Source organism: Syngnathus leptorhynchus, chromosome 17 (assembly GCF_054491065.1).
Source record: "Syngnathus leptorhynchus isolate UIUO chromosome 17, UIUO_Slep, whole genome shotgun sequence".
In the NCBI taxonomy this organism is placed as follows: Eukaryota; Metazoa; Chordata; class Actinopteri; order Syngnathiformes; family Syngnathidae; genus Syngnathus; species Syngnathus leptorhynchus.
In genome coordinates, this window is record NC_141211.1 from 2073640 (window position 1) to 2091690 (window position 18051).

The 18051-nt window shown below is 41.2% G+C and overlaps 1 protein-coding gene across 2 annotated transcripts in view; it reads right to left on the minus strand.

Moving 5' to 3' along the window:
- LOC147042924 (glucocorticoid receptor-like) overlaps positions 1-18051 on the minus strand; it is a 27201-nt gene extending 9150 nt beyond the window's left edge. Inside the window, exons 1-4 of one of the 2 annotated variants that reach the window (XM_085936474.1) lie at positions 17551-18051; positions 15182-16336; positions 1786-1946; positions 778-804 (exon numbers count right to left, since the gene is read on the minus strand). In XM_085936474.1, coding sequence (XP_085792600.1) covers positions 778-804; positions 1786-1946; positions 15182-16332 — 1339 coding nt within the window. In that variant the 5' untranslated portion in view covers positions 16333-16336; positions 17551-18051. Of the gene's footprint in view, positions 1-777; positions 805-1785; positions 1947-15181; positions 16341-17550 lie in introns of both variants that reach the window. The other variant, XM_085936473.1, reaches the window with a different exon arrangement.

The following is an 18051-nucleotide window of genomic DNA, read 5'->3' on the forward strand; positions in this document are numbered from 1 at the left end:
GCTCAAGCGCCAGCAGCTGCTTGTATCATTTATTTCTCAGCAATCGTGGGAAAACACACCACTGTAGAAAAAATTGGAAGTACATTCAAAAATAAATAATATGATACATGCGATGCAACAAATTCCTTTGTAGATTATGTGAATAATTGATGGGCAGGGTGAATGATTTGTTGATTAAAAGGAAGGTTTGGAATTAAAAAATAAGAAGTCATATTTGTTTGAATTCACATGATAAATATGATTTGTGGGGACAAACAAAATACATGTCGTCTCTTTCTTTGGTTGAGACGAAGTTAATTAGAGATCATCAGTCATATGGAATCTAGACAATCGGCACAATAATTGTATGGCATGAATTTACGATGCAATTAAATAATAATAATCATATATAGAGCGCTTTTCTGGACACTCAAAGACGTTTGATACATTATTCAAGCGCTCACACATTCACACTCGGCTGGTGGTGAACTAGAATTTCAATTAGATACACAAATCAACTTTCCTAAGCGGTAACACGTTGAACATACAATTACTTAAGCAGTACACTGTGTGCTTATGCTAAGGCGCACCTTGTTAATCCCAGCAACACCAATACCATTAGCAAAAGGCTTGAATCCACATTTTCATGCAGTGTGAGGAGAAGTGGCTGAGCGTGTTTGCAAGCAAGGTTACAAAACATGGGCTGGGGGTGGGGAGACAAATCATCAGGGAGCGTATCATCATAATCATCCACCGAAATGATTAGCATTATTATTGGTAAAAGTTGCATTTATTTACCATCACTCTTTTGTCGTGCTCTCCATCCTTCGCCATTGAGAAAAGGACCAGAAAATGGAGAGGGCAGGTGGTTGTTTGAGGAAGGATGTGAGGGGGTGGGAGAAAAACAAAAAAATATAACAGATGTAACATTTTTCTGAAAAATAAAAATTGTCCAACCCTTCAATGTTGAATTGCAATACAACACACACACACAAAACTTGTTTGGATTTTGTTAAGGTTGTACATCCGGTAAAGTGGGTTAGACATATCGCAATCATCAGGTTTAATTTGAAAGTATTTTGTCCTTTTCAATATAGGTTTTGATTATGGAAGGGCTTTAAAAAGGTCTAAGCATTGGGTGCATAAACTTGCGCGTGAACATCCCTAGTCTAGAAGCTCAGTAGCACCACTGCTTCTACAGTACTAGAAGAAACATTTATGTGCTGTGTTAATCGTAATGAATACACCACTTACGTACTATGAGAGTCATAATTTCCTTCTTCCATTTAATTTTTTCGGACATTTAAAAAAAAAATTATGACGTGTAAAGTCGCTCTTGGATGTTACATATCGATGTGTATATCCTGTTTAAGCCTTGTGAGCATATTTCTGTCAATCCAAAAAACTGATGAGTTATCCCACAAAGCAAAAAGATGTAGTCAGAAAATTGGCCAGAACTACAGTTGGAAGTCACAAGCTATGCAAAAGGTTTGTGGTGTTTGTGCAGTCAGGGGAAGGCGGAGGGGGTGTTGGATCGCAGATGTTAAGGGTCCCGCAAAGGTCACAAGCAACGGGGGTCACCGACCACCAATCTGTGGGAAAAGCCGGGACCCCGTCGCTCAACGATACGCCGAAATCCACCTTTCCACCAGGCGCTACAGTTCAGTTCGCCAGACGGTAAATACAGGTAATGATTCGCTTTTGTCTCAATTTCATTGATCGATCATTCAAATGGAAATTCAGCAACTCCACTGTAGTGCTTGGTGGAAACGAGGCAGGAGTGGGCAGTTGAAGAAAAAGACCAACCTTCCACGGCCCTCTTGAAGAAAACCTTGCAGCTGCCACACGTCACCACCCCGTAGTGGCATCCGGAGGCTTCATCCGAACACACCAAACACACTTTGTGGCTCTGCCCGTTGGGTTTGGATGGAGAACTGTTGGACTCTGCTCCTGTTCTGGCTGTTGAGCTAGAAAGTAAACAGAGAAGAATCTATATTTATATTTGCATCAAAGTATGGAAATCTGGCATGTGTGACTGTGACAAATTCAAGTCAGGCTGATGTTATGGCGTAGTTGCTAAGAGACATGGACGATAAACGTGAAGAGAAAACCAATAAACATCTCGACTGTGCTGCAATTTCTCATATTGATCTTGTCTTTTGAAAGTAGCAAAAAAAGCTTCTTCTACGACATTAAAGGTAAAACCGTTGAACTGAACCGTTCTGAAAATATCATCCATTTATCAAGAGAAGGTACATTCTTTTCAGAACACGCAAATCGTAATTCTACATTTTTGGAGTGAAACGCTTCCAAAAAAACACACATTAACAAATCATATGAAATCATATCCTTGCAGGGCCAGATGCAGTTTTAATTCCACTAAGATTGTGTTCTTTTTTTTATTTTTTTTTAAATTTGATTCGAAAGAAAAAAGTCAAACCCGCAAGACAAACTTTGGTGTTTGATTAGGAATTACCTAACCTTTATTTGCTAGCAAACAAGACAAACTTAAATGATCCTGTTCCTGTCTGCAATTGTGCTAAAGATGTACCAAGACAAATTTGAGGCATTTTTGTCTTCATTTTATTGTGTCTCGTATATAAAAAACAAACAAATGTGAAACAAAATCTCTTGTAAAGCCTCCCAAACTAGCACTTGAGCCGCTATTACAACCCGACTACACGTATTTAGCGTACTGGGTTCAGTGCCAACATACCCGATAAGTATGTCAGATTCACGGTATGCATGATGTTAATGTCAAACATTCATCACCATTTTTTTTTTTTTCATAACTCTAATGGGAATGTTCTGTACGTTGTGAAGCTTAATAATGATGCAGAACATGTTTTTACATGCAGGCCTTGCTACTGATACACTTCATACCCAGCAAGTTGGTCCCCGCTGACTCTCTTATTTCATTATTCATGTACAGTATGTAAAAATATTCACACGGGCGCCCGGCCGAAACTGACATTGGCCAGAACTCGGAAGGAAGGCACTGGTTTATGTGAAACGGACCGCGGCTAAAGAAAGTGTCTAAGTGTTGCACCTTGGCGCAGGACCAGTTAAGTAAGTTAACTGTGGCTGATTTAGCGGCCAACTTGGCTGGATCTCTCTTAGCGCACACAGGGAAAGGATGATTCTCTTGCCAGGAATCTGACAATATACAACTGCTGTGGAGATGGTGTAAACAGATGATGGGGGAGGGCCGTGGTGAGCAGGAAACTCATTCCTGGAGTCTGGAATGAAGAGTGTGTGTGACCCTTGCATAACACAGATGCAAGAGCAAGCATGTCAAGTTAACCAGAATATGGATCTTCCATTCATTTCATTACAGTATAAACAATTTGAATACGAGCAGGAACACGATGTTGCATTGCGGGGGTCAAACACAGACTCATCCACCACTGTGGTAGTAATAGGTGACTGGTGACCAATCCAAAATATACTCTGCAAGAAGTTAGAAGGGATTGGCTAGAGTTCACCATGACTTTTAAAAGGGACATAAAATACAGGGTGTTCCTAAAATGTACTCACTCGCTGACTGACCATTACTCATTTACTGTATCTCGTGATATAAATGACCTTTTTTAAGTCATCCATGGAAGGTCCATGCCTCACAGTATATTAATACATTTCTAAACAGACCCAAGAAAAATATATATATTGTAAACCCGAGAGACAATATCACAAATTAAGCCAAGCAAACTGAAGTCCACAACGGGGATTTGACAGCACCTGACAAACATATATTGTACATGCTGGCAGAGTGCACCTTGTTTACTTTCTTTCCACGTCAATGGAGAGGCTGTGCAAAGACCACATTGGGCGCTCGGCCTTTGGAATGAAAGCTATGTTAGATGAAATCAGACAGCGCGGCAAACTCAAATAAACAACACTCTCGTCGTAATCAGGATGGTAAAAATTGAGCAAACAATATCAAGTTTGATCACCCGAAAGCGTCATTCGTGAAAAATATGCTCGGGACTCAAATGTGTTTGAATCTTTTTTTAATCTCTTAGTGCTGTTTGCAACAAAGGATCAGATGTAGCTGATGTCGACAGCGTACGTTAGTTGCCGACTGATTAGTTGGTTATGCCGGTGACAAAAATGAATGCGGGGGCGGGGGGGAAATACAATGGATCTTAATGATTGCAATTGATTGGCTTTATAACAAGCACGGATGGCGTTCTGATCAGGATATATGACAGGAAGTGAACGCAATCATCGTATTTCCTCTATTCACGACGAGCTCTTTCGCCAATGTGCTTCATTGCGACACAAAGTGTATGTTTGTGTGTCTGAGGTCCTCGGATCCAATATGCAATTGCACGAAAACACATTTGGCTGTTTTACTGTACTCTTTTCACTTTTTCTTCCTTTGCCTCCTCTCACTTCCTCTTTGTGTATCACCACAGTCTCTGCGCTCCCACCCACCCTCGCTTATCCCATCTGCTATCGTTACATAAGAATATTAGCGCTCCCTCCTCCCACACTTTTTAGTGTATAGGCTCTCGGCCAATCGGCGGCGGCGTGCATGGAGGAGGTCAGGCGATTCATGGGATTATCCAACTCACCTACCCGGAGACAAGCACACTCGGCGTGCTTGTTTCCTTGGCGTGTGTCTGTGTATAGATATAATGTTGAGTTGAGGGTGGAAGGCCACTGAGATAAAGCTCGCCTTGTTTCAGAGGGCCTTCATGTGATCTTATGATGATACCCTAATCTCGTCGAGACGCTCTACGACCGCTCCCCAACCGACCCCCTGAGGCCCATTCGTTCCTTTCATCCGAGCGCTCGACGCTGTCACGCCGATGATTATTCCGCATCATGGAGCTTTTTGTCTTTTTGTCCTCCCGTGACGCGACACCTTCGGAATTATTCGGAAGCACTCACCCGGAGTAACGGGTCTATTGTAACATGACTCATTAAAGTTGCAATATGTGGTAATGCTGGTTCAAATGAATCTCAATGGCTTTGGAAGAAGCAGGGAAGCGTCCAATGACGGAGTGCCATGACAACCCCGGAGCTCTTTGCCGAGCATGGCGACAACACATACGCTTTTGTGGAATTTGAAATGCCAGTCTACAAACATGAAATGTTCGGATATTAACTATCTTACTGATCAATACTCACGATAGTCACAATTGGTTCATCATTGACTAGTTCAGTTGCTTTTGGCAGATTACTGTTTGGGAGTGTGGTGGGCCTGATAGCGGAGAAAAAGAAAAGTCCTTGATTCGTCATGTGCCTTTCACAGTCGCTGTGATTCAGCTTTTCTTTTTCAGCCAGGTAAATGTTTCTTTTTTTATTCGAGCTAATACGTTAATTTTTTTTATTTATCAAACCTTTAACAAGGACACTCAAAGAAGCATCACAACCAGGGGCTCTTTTCAAATTAATTTTCAGCAGGCAGGCAATCAAAAAGATTCTTAAATCCAGGCAGCAGGCAGTATGCTTGTGCTGATGAGGCCTCTCAATCACTTGGACCAAAAAAAAAAAAACTACTCATGTGCATAGATATACATCCTAAGCCTCTCTGGGGAAAACAAAAAAAATTCTGCACAACAAAAAATGTTTTTGGTGGATTCAGGGAAAGAAAGTGAAGAGTGGGACAAAAACATGCAGTGTTCAGTGCGAACCACCCAGAGGGAATAACCAATACCGTTTTCCTGTAGCTTCATGTTGAGAATATTATCGGATATACAGGACACTGCGATCGGCAATTACATATAACCCGAAAGAAACCCATAACAAAGATGCGGGCTAAGAAATGAATACAGCTAGTTTGCAGGTCGGAATATATTAAAGCCATTTGACTGAAGACCAAAATTCTTTGACAGGTACTTTTTGGGCCAGCTTGAAGCCACATGATTAAATCCCATGCCGGCTTTTGAAATAGGAAAAATGAATCACATGACGGAGAAAGACAAGTCAGTCCCTTTAATTTGAGCTTTTTTTAACTCAATAAAAGCATCTGTCATCAGTTAGATTTGTGTTGCTTGACAATGATTTTCATTATGAATCACATACTGTACATAGTTCATTTAATTCAGTGTGTGTGTTTTCATGTAAACTAAATGTATTATGCACATATAAGTGTATATGTATATATGTATACAGGTATATGGGTATATGTAAATGCATATTATGTGTGTGGTCCACTGTTGTAAACATATCTGTAAGTGCAGGTTAATTTTTTATTTTTTTGGTCTAACACTTGAAATTGTGTGTATGTGCATATGTGTAGCAGGGAAGCTTCACTTTCTCCCCGCAGATCCAATTTGCTGCTGACACATTGTGTCTTTTAAATCAGACGGATGGCCAAGACCTGAGGCGCACAGCATCCATTTCCCCTCGCGCGGTTATTAGCTTTCATTTAGTTTTCACTTAGCAACCGCTCTCAACCAACCTCATTCACACATTACCAACATACAAAATGTCAGTTCTGTTTTTTGGGGCGTCAAATAAAAGTGGAAAAATTCAAGCATTATAAATATAAAAAAAGCTGTTACTGTTGCATTTTTCATTTTTGCATTTTCTGTTATTTCATTGATCTTTTTCTAAAAGCATACAGCCATATTAAGCAATGACCGTGCCTACTATTATTTGAAGCAAATTAATATAAATGCATAACTGGCTACCTACCATGTGATGCACACAAAACAAAAAGGGAGTGAAAAGGAGCGCCAGTATTTATTGCACTATAAGGGAGCAACATAGCGGCAAGTGAGGACAGGGGTCCATCAAAAGTTTGAAGGTCGGTATAAGCTGCAGGACGTGATAATGGACACATGCAGCCTGTCAAGTTTATACTGAAAGTAGGGCAGAGCAGTAGAAATGAGACTGTGCCAAACTTTTGTGTCTGACTGTGAGGGTGGAAAACAAAACCCGTATACAAGCGAGTGGGAGTATTGAAACAAACGTCAGCATTAGAAGAGCGCTGGCGACGGCTGACTAATGGACAACGGCATTAACATCCTCCCACCATTACCGACTGTACATAAATTAACACAAAGCACACTCGCAACTCATCACATTAGGGCACTCTTCTAACAATGTATAGAAAAGGAGAAAAATATTTTTTTTTGCTGTCAGTTGATGTCTTGCAAGGGCTCAGGATAAGACTCAAATTGTCTGCAATCATCAAGGCTGTGGCTCAAATTTAGTGGAAATTGGACAGAATCTCTCAGGATAGTTTAAGAACATTTGATTAGAGCCCTTTTCAAACCGCCAATTATTTAGTTCAATTTAAAACCAAACAAAAATAAAATGGTGCCAAATCAAATCAGGGTCATGTGATGGCTCGGGCCCAAAAACCAGGAAGCAAAATCATGTCGACACGGGCTGAAAACCAAACGTGCTGTGTGAGTTCTTTTTTTTTCTTCTTGCCAGTCAAAGTCCAAGTGCATGAAAACAAAACAAACAGTCAAACAACATTTAATTTATTCAGAAGCTGTGCAACGTGATCCACCAAAGAAGAAAACGTGCAGGCATGAGACGCTTTTTAATGGACAATCAGTGATGTGACAAGGCTTCATTTAACATGCGGTAGTGTTGAAGAACAAAGCAGAACTGGCTCATTTTGGGTAACCCTAACCCCCCCCCCCCCACACACACACACACACACACGTGATAAAATGTAAAAAAAACAATCATTAACTCTCAGCAAAAACGTCTCTATTCACAGTCTCTTATCTTGTCCGGCGGCTTGAGGTACATCAATTCACTTCTCGAGGAGAAATGACTCACAAAAGGAAATGGTAGAAAATACAAATGTTGAAAATATGTCTGACCAGATGTGATCCAGTGTGCCAGTTTCATTCTTATTTTTAGAGGGAAAACAACAAGCATAGCTTATTTAGATTCATGTCGGGGGTAAATTATCCTTGGCGTCATCGCAGAAAAACATCGGACGGAGGTAAACAAAACAATTATCATCGTTTTCGCCTCCTGAAAGTTCAACAATAATTTCATCATAAAGCAACGAGGTTACGCCAGAGAGAGAGGGAGATTGTGCTATACGAGTTAATCTTCCCGACTTTACTTTCTTTGGTCGACCAGTCCATAAACAAGGCCAAGCAAGTGATCTTGTGAGGAACAATGAGGAGAAAACGACAAAAATGATCAATTGTTGTTGTTGTTTTTTTAACCTTTCCATTCCATGCTTAATAACGGAATAAATTAAATTTAAACGTGCCATTGCATGTCCAACTGTTACTTCTCGTACGGTAGGTTGATATTGTCCAGCATCCAAATAGGTGCCACTATTGCTGAATTGATCTTGATGACTCTTCCATGTTCAGTCAACATATATAAAAGAGAAATGAAAACATCTTTTGTTGGCTCTTAAGGTCTTTTCATGTTTCCAAATATGAAAGTACCATCACGGGCACGTGATTGACTGCCGCAGATGCGATCTGTCACTCTCCCATCTCAAATGGTATGATGCTCACTTCATTTCTGATTGCATCACCCTTTCTGGAAATGGTGAATATAACTGACCTTGGAGTTCAGCTCCATAGCAACGGCGCCGAGGGAACAACGTGACTAAGCGAGCTTGTCACACTCTCGCGCTGTTATTTATGTTGCTGCTGATATCCACCTCGCTGTAAGTAAGGGAATATGGGAAACTTCTGGATCTGCAGGTTGAGCCAGTCTAATTCAAGAATAGACGGGGACTTTGGTTTCAGCAATTTTGTCTGGCTGTTATATAACATAATTTACATAATAACCCGCGCACGCACACACGGCGCATTTGCAGCCATCAACTGATCAGGTAGCTAGGTGAAAATCCAGAGCCACTTTCAAATCATGGCTTTTTAAAAGAAATAAATCATGTCGAAATGCACCACAGGTCAAAGTCAATAGGTAAGCGGAGCTGCATTGAGATTTTTGGGACACACAGATTAGTCTCGACGTATAGCGATCATTTCTGATAAGTAGCACTGGTATTTTTTATTTTATTTTTTTTATTTAAACCATGCTGCTCAAAACAAAATGGGTACAATATTAGAGCGTGATTGAATAGTAGTCTTGACAATTATCTTCCACATTTGAATGGCTATGTATGTCGATGAATCACCGTTTGTGCTGATTGACAATCATGACACATGCACTTCCTTTTCTCAGGCAAATTGCTTTTGTTTCTTTCTAAATGATTTTTTTTTTTCTTTGCTTAATAACAATGCGGGCTAAAATGAACAGGTTAGTTGTTTGAGTGCGAGGAGAAGGAAGAAGGGAAAGAGTTCAGCCGAGAAACGGTCGAGTGCTTGCTGTAATTCATTAAAACGAGCGCGCAGCGGCCAAGAGGAAGATCAAACATTAGAAGCAGCGAGTCAGAACGATACTGCGCCAGTTAGTTGAGATCTTGTTGCTATGAGTGTGCGGCAGATGAGCCAGTGTGACGTTAGTCATGTGAGACATAAAACAACAAAATCCACATTTGAAAGTGACTCATAGATGGCTCTTATTATTATTAGAATTATTCTATTCATATTTCACGTGTGGTGAAGCAGTATGTCGACATAATTTAGTGTAACATTGGTCAGTAGCATGATTTTAGGGAATTTCTTTTGTCAGTGAATTTCCCAGTACTGATATTATAATGCGAAAGCCTGGCTCCAGGAAATTAGCACCAATGTTATGGTAATTATAAACCTTCAAACAAATGAGTAAGCTTAAGACAACAAAGAAATGTCATACTGTACAGAAAGTCAGGTCAATGGCAAAAGAGAGGGCTGGTAAGGTAGTCGTGGATTTTTTTTAGCTTTTTTTTTATTGGTCTGCTGTGGTAATACAATAACCAGTGAGTCAGAAAAAAAGAGAACATAAACAAAGGTGACCCTTGCACAAGATGTCAAATGACAACACAGAGGAAAAAAATACTTAATTAAAAAAAAAAAAAAGACCAAGATGTGGGTGATGGAAAAGTACAGTAGGTTCAGACAGAGACTTTTATTGCAGTAATCATAAATGACGTGGGCAAATATAGACACAGACTTTGGTCTGACTGAATTGTGGCCTAGTTACTCTGAAACCTTATCTTGAATAGAATGCACATTTTACATTTTATTGTTATCACTGATCTAGTTTTATTGACCTCAACAAACACACGGCTTCACAATCTAATGGCATTCATTATGAAATAAAAAAAAAAAGGACAAGAAAGTGGAACTTTTATGACGCTGAGCGCTATTGACTTGAATATATCATTACATATTGTGGTTTTGGATACTGGCAAAACTATACTGAAACGTCATAATCAAGATATAGTTAAATGAATGGCACTCTGATCGTGACAATTAAAAATATAGAATTTTATTACCCTAATAAGCTTTTTTTTTTTTTTTTTTTTTTGGATGACATAGGAAAAAAGGAACATGAATTCATCACGGTTGTTAAGTAACACTTGAGCCTTGAAAAGTGCATTATTCCCATTATTCCAATAAGTCTCATCTGTGAATATGCCTGACATTAGCCCGAGGCAAAGGATGTGGAAAAACACAGATCAGAGACATTCTCGGCAACAAGAATGTCAATTCTCAATTAGGCATGTATCGTAACCGCTAACAATATTTTCACATGCTGTATATATGAAAGCATTCCAACGATTCAAGACGAGAGCTGAATAATTCTAAAACGGTCTTTTTTTTTTCCCCTCAATTTTGCAATTGGGATTTAATATTTGATGATCTTTTTCAAGGTCCTTATATCCTTAATAATGCAAGCAGGCCACTCTGTGGCTTGATTACTTTCTCTTTTCATATTTCACAAAACATCGATTTGTAAAGTTGGTCAAATCGCGAGGTAACCAGAGCAAATCTCTAGTATTATTTATTTTATTATTTTCTTCAAGACAAACAAGCTTCTATTAATTCTGGCAGCAATTTTTTTTTCTCAACCCTATGGCATGACAAAGTCAATAATAAATGGTTTCTTTCAGGACAGATGCTTTTAATAGTGATTAAAAAAAAAGGGCATGCCTTCAAATACAAGCGCCATTGGGAGAGGACAAAATCCTTTCTTTCAAATGAGCGAGGAAAAAATAATGTTCCTATATTAACACCGGCATAGTTTCTTTCCGAATTGCAAGGCTTTGCCTGTGTCCCACTTCAGAGTGTGTGCCAGTCACACCGACCTTGTTTCACTTTATCATCCTTCTCATCACGTTAAGTGACACAGGCTCAACTGTCAAATATGTGGAGGAGCTGAACTGTCGGCCGGGTTAATTATCATTGGAAATGGGTGAACCTGTTCAGCAAGTTTAACACAAAGTCACAGACAGTAAAAGTGACTGATTGCTAATTATTTTTAACCTGCAAGTATGTTCTCGGGTTTCATTCTGCGTAAAATGTAAAAAAATTAAAATCTTGTACTTGTGGTGCAATATATTAAACATAAAAAAAGTCAAAACTAAAATACTCTTAAGATGTATTAAAATGATCCGAAATTTCTGTCAGTGGCACAGATGAACCAGCCAGAACTGACGACTGAAATATTTGTATCGCAAGATTGAGTGTGTTTAAAAATAGTAGCCTAGCCTTGGCGGTAGCCATGATGAGAATAGTCTAGGCCCAGACACGGGAGCTTGCTATTTTAGAGAATGACCGCATGACAGATTGAAAAGTGGGTCAACAAAGTGGCAGATTAAAAGATTTAGCCTTGAATCAATGCAAGGTCAGTCACAGAAAGAAAACGGATGTCACCACGTATTAAATGTCATAAGATTCCATCAAAATAAATAGAGACATTCAAGACCATTTGTCTTTATTACTTGCACATTATCTAATCATTTCATTTACGATTGTTCAATTCTCAAGTCAAATCAAATGAAATGTTCTCGCTGCTGTCTGGGAATGTTCTGAAGTTTCGACACTGAGGTGAGTAATGTTGCTATGTTGATGCCAGATTGCCAGCAAATCATATGAAAGCAAACAAAAAAAAACACATTTACGTAACGACACCAACAATCAACTCCCATCTTCCAGCATTTGAAGGCATCAAATAGATACTAGACAAATATTAACTTTTTCCAGCTGGTAGTAGTGCTGCTTTTGTTGTATCCAGAACAAATAACTCTGAAGGGCTCCCTAAAGATTCCAGACAAGTTTTAAGAGCACAAACCAGATGCCTCGCATACACTATAGTGACTGATAGTCTAACGGATTGCTTATCAACTTGAATTGTCAGTTTTAGTACAGTCGACCCAGAAGGAAAAGTAGGTCACCTGGAAGCTTCACAAAGCCACAGCCCGCACTGAATCTCATTAGCCTTGTGTTGACCAACGGGATATGAGGCAAGTCCCCCCCCCCCATTACTTTAAAGCGGCTGTCATAGCTTGTCGCGGTTACATAACGTGCAGGACTGAGCAATCTCTTAAACATTCAACCTTGGCCGGGTTTAAATATTAACCGAGTCGCAACGCAAGGCCCTCAGCTATGGCGCGGCTTCCCGTGACCACGCACGCCGACTTCGAGCAAATGATGTCAAAGGGATGAGGTCGACGCTGACTTTTCTACTTCATATAGCCAATACAAACACTTGCACTCTGTTAACATTCACCTCAGCGGTCAAAATTCAAATAGGAATTATTAACGGACACAAACGGTAGAAAAGGTCAGACAGCTAATTGGGATGAGGGCCAATTACGCCCACCTCCGGGATGTGCATGAACTTTATTACTAAGATGGATGCATTTGGAGCGATGGACCGATTATCGATTAGCTGGGCCTATATTTGGCATTTTGTCGATTATCAGCGTCAGGCTTTTTTTTTTTTTATTAAAACATGCATGTCAACGACAAATGAAACATTTTGCGCTGCACTTGCACATAACCTACGTCCGGAGCGCATCCACCAAATACAAAGTCAGAGTTTTTAACAAATGTGGAGAGACTCTAGTACTTCCAAGTAAAACAGCAAAAACCAGAATGAGGACTTTGAACATTAAAATGCTTCTGTCAATGTTGATTTAAAGAAAAGCCCTGCAAAGCAGCTTTTTATTGACAACCACATAAAACCTGATGAGAATATATGTGCACCCTTATGTAACAAATAATTGATTTTGTCACTTTATTCATCACGCGTTTGGGAGAGAGATTTTTCTTTTTCAACATTGACCAAGTGAGACGCATAAAAACGCACTAGTTGCAGTCAGACCAAAAAAGGGCAATAAGCACATTATAAACATTCACACTGTGCTTCAATATAAGAAAATAAAAAAAAACTGCACTCAGATAAGTTTGAAAGGAAAATCAAACATTTCAAAACAGATTGATCTACAATAATAAAGGCAAATGTATTCAACTTAAAAGTTAAGTACAACTGAACTGGATTTAAAAAACATATATAATGTTTGCACATTGAATTCAGTGACTCTTTTCCACAGCACACTTTCTGAATCAGTTCTTCAAATTGTTCTTGCTGTAGGTGTCAATCGTGGCGACCAGTCCAGGCTGTATAGGGATCTGCTCTCATACCATAGGACACGTGTCAGTCAGACACACGCGTACACACCCGCTACTATCACATCTATAGCTCAAGGCTGTAAATCCAACTGATTTCAAGCTGACAAACTTGTTGACCTCACACTTGAAAGTCACACATGCAACAATCCCTCACTTGTTTGAGACAGGGAGATTAAAAATAGGAGATGTCCGAGCGCAAAACGCGGCCGGGAAATGTCCAACGGCAGCGTAGAAAAGCAGGAGCCCTCCGCTCATCTTTCCACTCCTTTGCAAAGGCAACTTTGCGATATGACATCAATTGGTCCCCACGTGGACCTCAAAGCAGCTGACCTTCAGCGTTACATTCCAGATCATGAAAGTGCCAAATAAATTTGACTCTTTTAACTTGCACGCAGTTATCAGGTCGCACAGAGGAGCCAAGCACTTTCCCACAGGACGCTGGAATTGCACCGACCGGCCACTTCCTCTGAGGTGACACGTGTGGCGTGACTGCAACCGAAACTTTAAAAAAATAAAAAAAAACTACTAGTGGTTAAAAACCACACCCTCACAACAAATTTGATTGAATAAGTCAATGCGAATAGTATTAATTGGTTGCAAGCAAAAAACAACCCCCCAAAAAAAAACCAATTGTAATCAATTTTTCTGATGAAGTCAGTCATTAAAAATCATGAATTAGTCACTTCTGTATGTCAGAACGCAAACTACATGGATGCAATCAGAGAGGATCTATAGTCAGAACTGCCATTTTAACTGATAAAAGTGACTTCGGAGAATTTTCTGACCCCATTGGTGGCGCCATAAGCAACATTAAGTCAAACGAAGAATGTGACAACATAATTTTCATGTTTGTTTTGTGTAAATAATAAAAGAAAAAAAAAGGGAGACAGAATAGATTGCTCAACATTGCCAAAGGCATATGTTACAAGCGTGATGATTTATTGGCGGGTTGGAAACTTTTGACTCAACGCATGTCAGGGTTACTTTGTCGACACGTCAAAGGGTAAACAAAAAAAAAACGAAACGATAACAAAAATAGCACGAGAAGCTGAGCAGCGTGTGTTGAAGCCACATTGTGCTAAGAGTCAAAGCGGAAGAGGCCAAAGCGGCTAAAGGCGCCGACCGCTTTCACTTTCTCAAATGCACACTCAGGCTTTCCTACGGGGAAGTCAAGTGATTAGATAGACGGCTCTCAAATTGACTTCAGCAGCACGCCGCTTGAGGTTTCACCAAAGTGAACCGTATCTATCTCATTCCTAACCTCTCATTGAACCACATTTGATCCAGAACCGATCCTTATAAGTTATAAAACCCAAATGAGTGTGTTCAAATACATGTATTACTCATTTTAGCCAATTAATATGACCTACGATGGAAATCAAATTTAATCCAGAGCTGATCCAGGATTTGTGTACACTGTCGATTCAAATGTCATCACAGCGAATATTTTTTTTATATTTATAGCTCTGTTAAATGTAGGATCACAATATTAATATCTGATCCAGATTGAGCTATTAGCAATTTATTAGCAAAACCTGGCAGACCACCTTTAACATATCTTGCCAAATTGTATCCATTTCGTATGCGAGATCAGAGCCTGATCCTGATCTCATTGCATAATCATCTAAATGTCATATGTCATCCTGGTGGACCTCTGCACCTCGTCAATCAAGATGAACAAAGCTCAGATGACAAAAGCAGATGAGTATAAATAAGTGTAAAATGTCACCTACCTAGAGAAGCTGAGCGGGTACGACGCCAACATGGCGGTGTTGGAGAGCCCATTGTTGGCCCTTTGAATCCCGGGGGCCTCTGCGTACCTGTCGGCTCGCATCCAGCTCTCCCCCAATGGCGGCAGGTTTGGGTGCATGCCAAAGGGCTTGTGCTGTTGTGGGGCCATGTTGGAGGTTCTGCAGGGGTAGCCAGCCGCATCCACGCTCATTGACGAGGACATCGGGGCTCCTAAATGGGCCGAACTCATGCCTCCCTGGAGACACTGCGGCTGGCAGTACAGAGGCTCTTGCTTCTCCTGCTTGACCACACCGGGAGTACGAATGTGGGCGAAAGAGTGGCCGGGATCCTTCTCTTCCTTGATGACCACACTTGAGAGAAGGGACGGCGGTTGCTGATGCTGCTGGTGAAGCTGGTGCGGCAGAAGGTGAAGCTGCTGGTGAGGATGGTGGAGCATGGCGTGATGCTGCTGGCCGCCGCCGTTGTGACAGTTCCCGTCATTGGGCACTTGGGTGGCTTTGGGCAAGCCTCCGATAGGTCTTCCGCCGTCGTATAGGACGTTATCTAAGTGAGCGACTTCGGAATCCAACTCAAAGTCGCTGATCTCTGGCAGAGATCCCGGAAGGTCCAGGTCTTTCCAAAGCTCGCTGTCTTCCATAAGGTGACTGCCGCCTGTCAAATTGCAGGAAGTTGCGGAGGGAAGTCCGCCATAAGATCCCAATTCTTTATCCAGGGAGAAGTCTCCTTCCTGTTTGATGTGAGCGGGGAAAAGGTCAGGCAGAGGGAGGTTTCCCAAGATGGGGGTCTTGATGATAGATGTGGAGGCGTCCAGATCTCCAGTATTCTGGCTCAGCAACGCCAATTCGTCCTCCATGGTAAAGGCACCGACATCCTGCTGCCCTTTTTCGAGTCTGATCATTTTCTGGCCATTTGTGCCTTCGAACAGGGATTGACGCTGCTGGTGGGAGTCGAAGAAGCTTCCGGCGGGCTCCGCTCGGTCTTTGGTTCCTCCCCCGTTGGGGGCGGTTGAGTGGAGCGTGCCGAGCAGGGAACCAGTGGCGTCAGCTGCCCCTCTGCATTCTCCGCTTCCCAACTCCGCGAAAGTCAGGCAGTCGTCTCCGTTACTGTTACACTTGAAGACGCCCTGATCCATTTAGCTATCTTGACACGGCATAGATGGAGATACAGAAAGAGAGGGAGAAGAGATTGTTCGTGTGATCAGCATCCAATGGATTCAATTATTTGGAGAAAAAAAATCAAATATCTACAATATTTAGTCAAACCACAGAACTGCAGGGCCACTGTGTTGCCCTGACGATTCAAAATGTGAATATAAAAGAACATTTCAAATGTATTTCAGGTCTTGTTCAAACAAGCACTAGCTGCATATGCAGGGACTCTGACTACACAAGTGCCTCGCATTGAAAAAATCTCAATAGCAACAAAGAGGCCATTTCCTGCCCTTTACGCCCACGCCGGAACAACATGGCAGCATCGCAAATAGCACGCACTCATCTGAGCTGATTTCAAAATGAAATAATGACTGACGGACAAAAAGACAACTTTGGCTCATGCGATAACTGTACTCAACCGCAAACGTCCCAGTCCAGCTCGTGTCTACAGTATTTGGCTGCTGACCGGTTCAAGGTGTCCCGCCAGCCCACCCGAACCGAATGAGGACATGTGATTTGGAAAATTGATCGATGGATCACATTAGGATATCACAGTTGTCTGCTGTTAAGCACATTTGCAACCCAGCCTGAGGTTAGGGGATTGAATCTTGCATGGGCTTTCTAGCACATCCTAAAATTTAATTCAAGACTTGAACTTGTCCATTGGTGCATTTTGAGATTTAAAGACCAGAATTTGAAAATCTATAATGCAACTCACTGGGAGCCAGTGTAAAAAAAAAAAAAAGCGACTGGAGTCATACCAATATGCTCTGAGCTCTTCTTTTCAGGTTAGGACCCGAGCTGCAGACTCAATGAGCAACAGCGTCCAATCAAAAGACCGTTGCTCTGCATGGCGCATTTAACGCTTAAATCTGGAAAGGCTTTTTTTTTTTTTTTTATCTCATCAATGGCTGTTTTATCTTTACTCTCTCTGTTGCAATGCATTTTGCAGAAGTACGTCACAGATGGGAATGTTTCAATGGGAAATGTTGGGTTTTCCACGCTTACATTGCATTGCATTGCATTGCATTGTTATGCAACATTAGTGCAACCTGTTGGCTGCCTGGCCCCACTGCACCCATCTCACGCCTTCAAGCACTCTATTGCTTTTTAAACCAAGGGCTCGAAGCAACGCTGTCAACGTTACAAGGTGACATCATTTTTTTTTTTTTTCTTTAGACAGATGTGGACTTGCTTACCTGCTGTTTGGAGAGGGATGCAAACCTCCGTTTTAGGTCATGTCCTGTCAAAACTCAGTGAGAAACAACGCAAAGTCGGAGTGAGGCAGCCGTGAAATAAAACACAATCCTGCCAGGGAAACGCACAAAAAAATAATAATAATAAAGATGGAAAAAAGGAAGAATAAAAAAACCCCGCTCGTTCTCAAGTCACGAGTAAATATTCCCTGCTTGGTACCAACTATTTGAACTAAAGTAAACAAGGTCGAGGGGGGGAGATCCGAAGCTTAAAAACCTCGCACCACTTTTCTCCGTTTAAGAAGCATGAGGTGGAGGCATGGAAAAAAAATCCACAGGTACGTTCCGACAGATCCTCCAAAAGTGGAAAAGTGTCAGCCCGTGTAAAGTGACCGCCGAGCTTGACACGCACGTTCACGTTATATAAGCGCGAGCGACTGTGGAGAGCGGCCGCATTCTGCAGCCAAGTCCGGGGTAGGCAGGGCGGACACAATCGAGACGCGT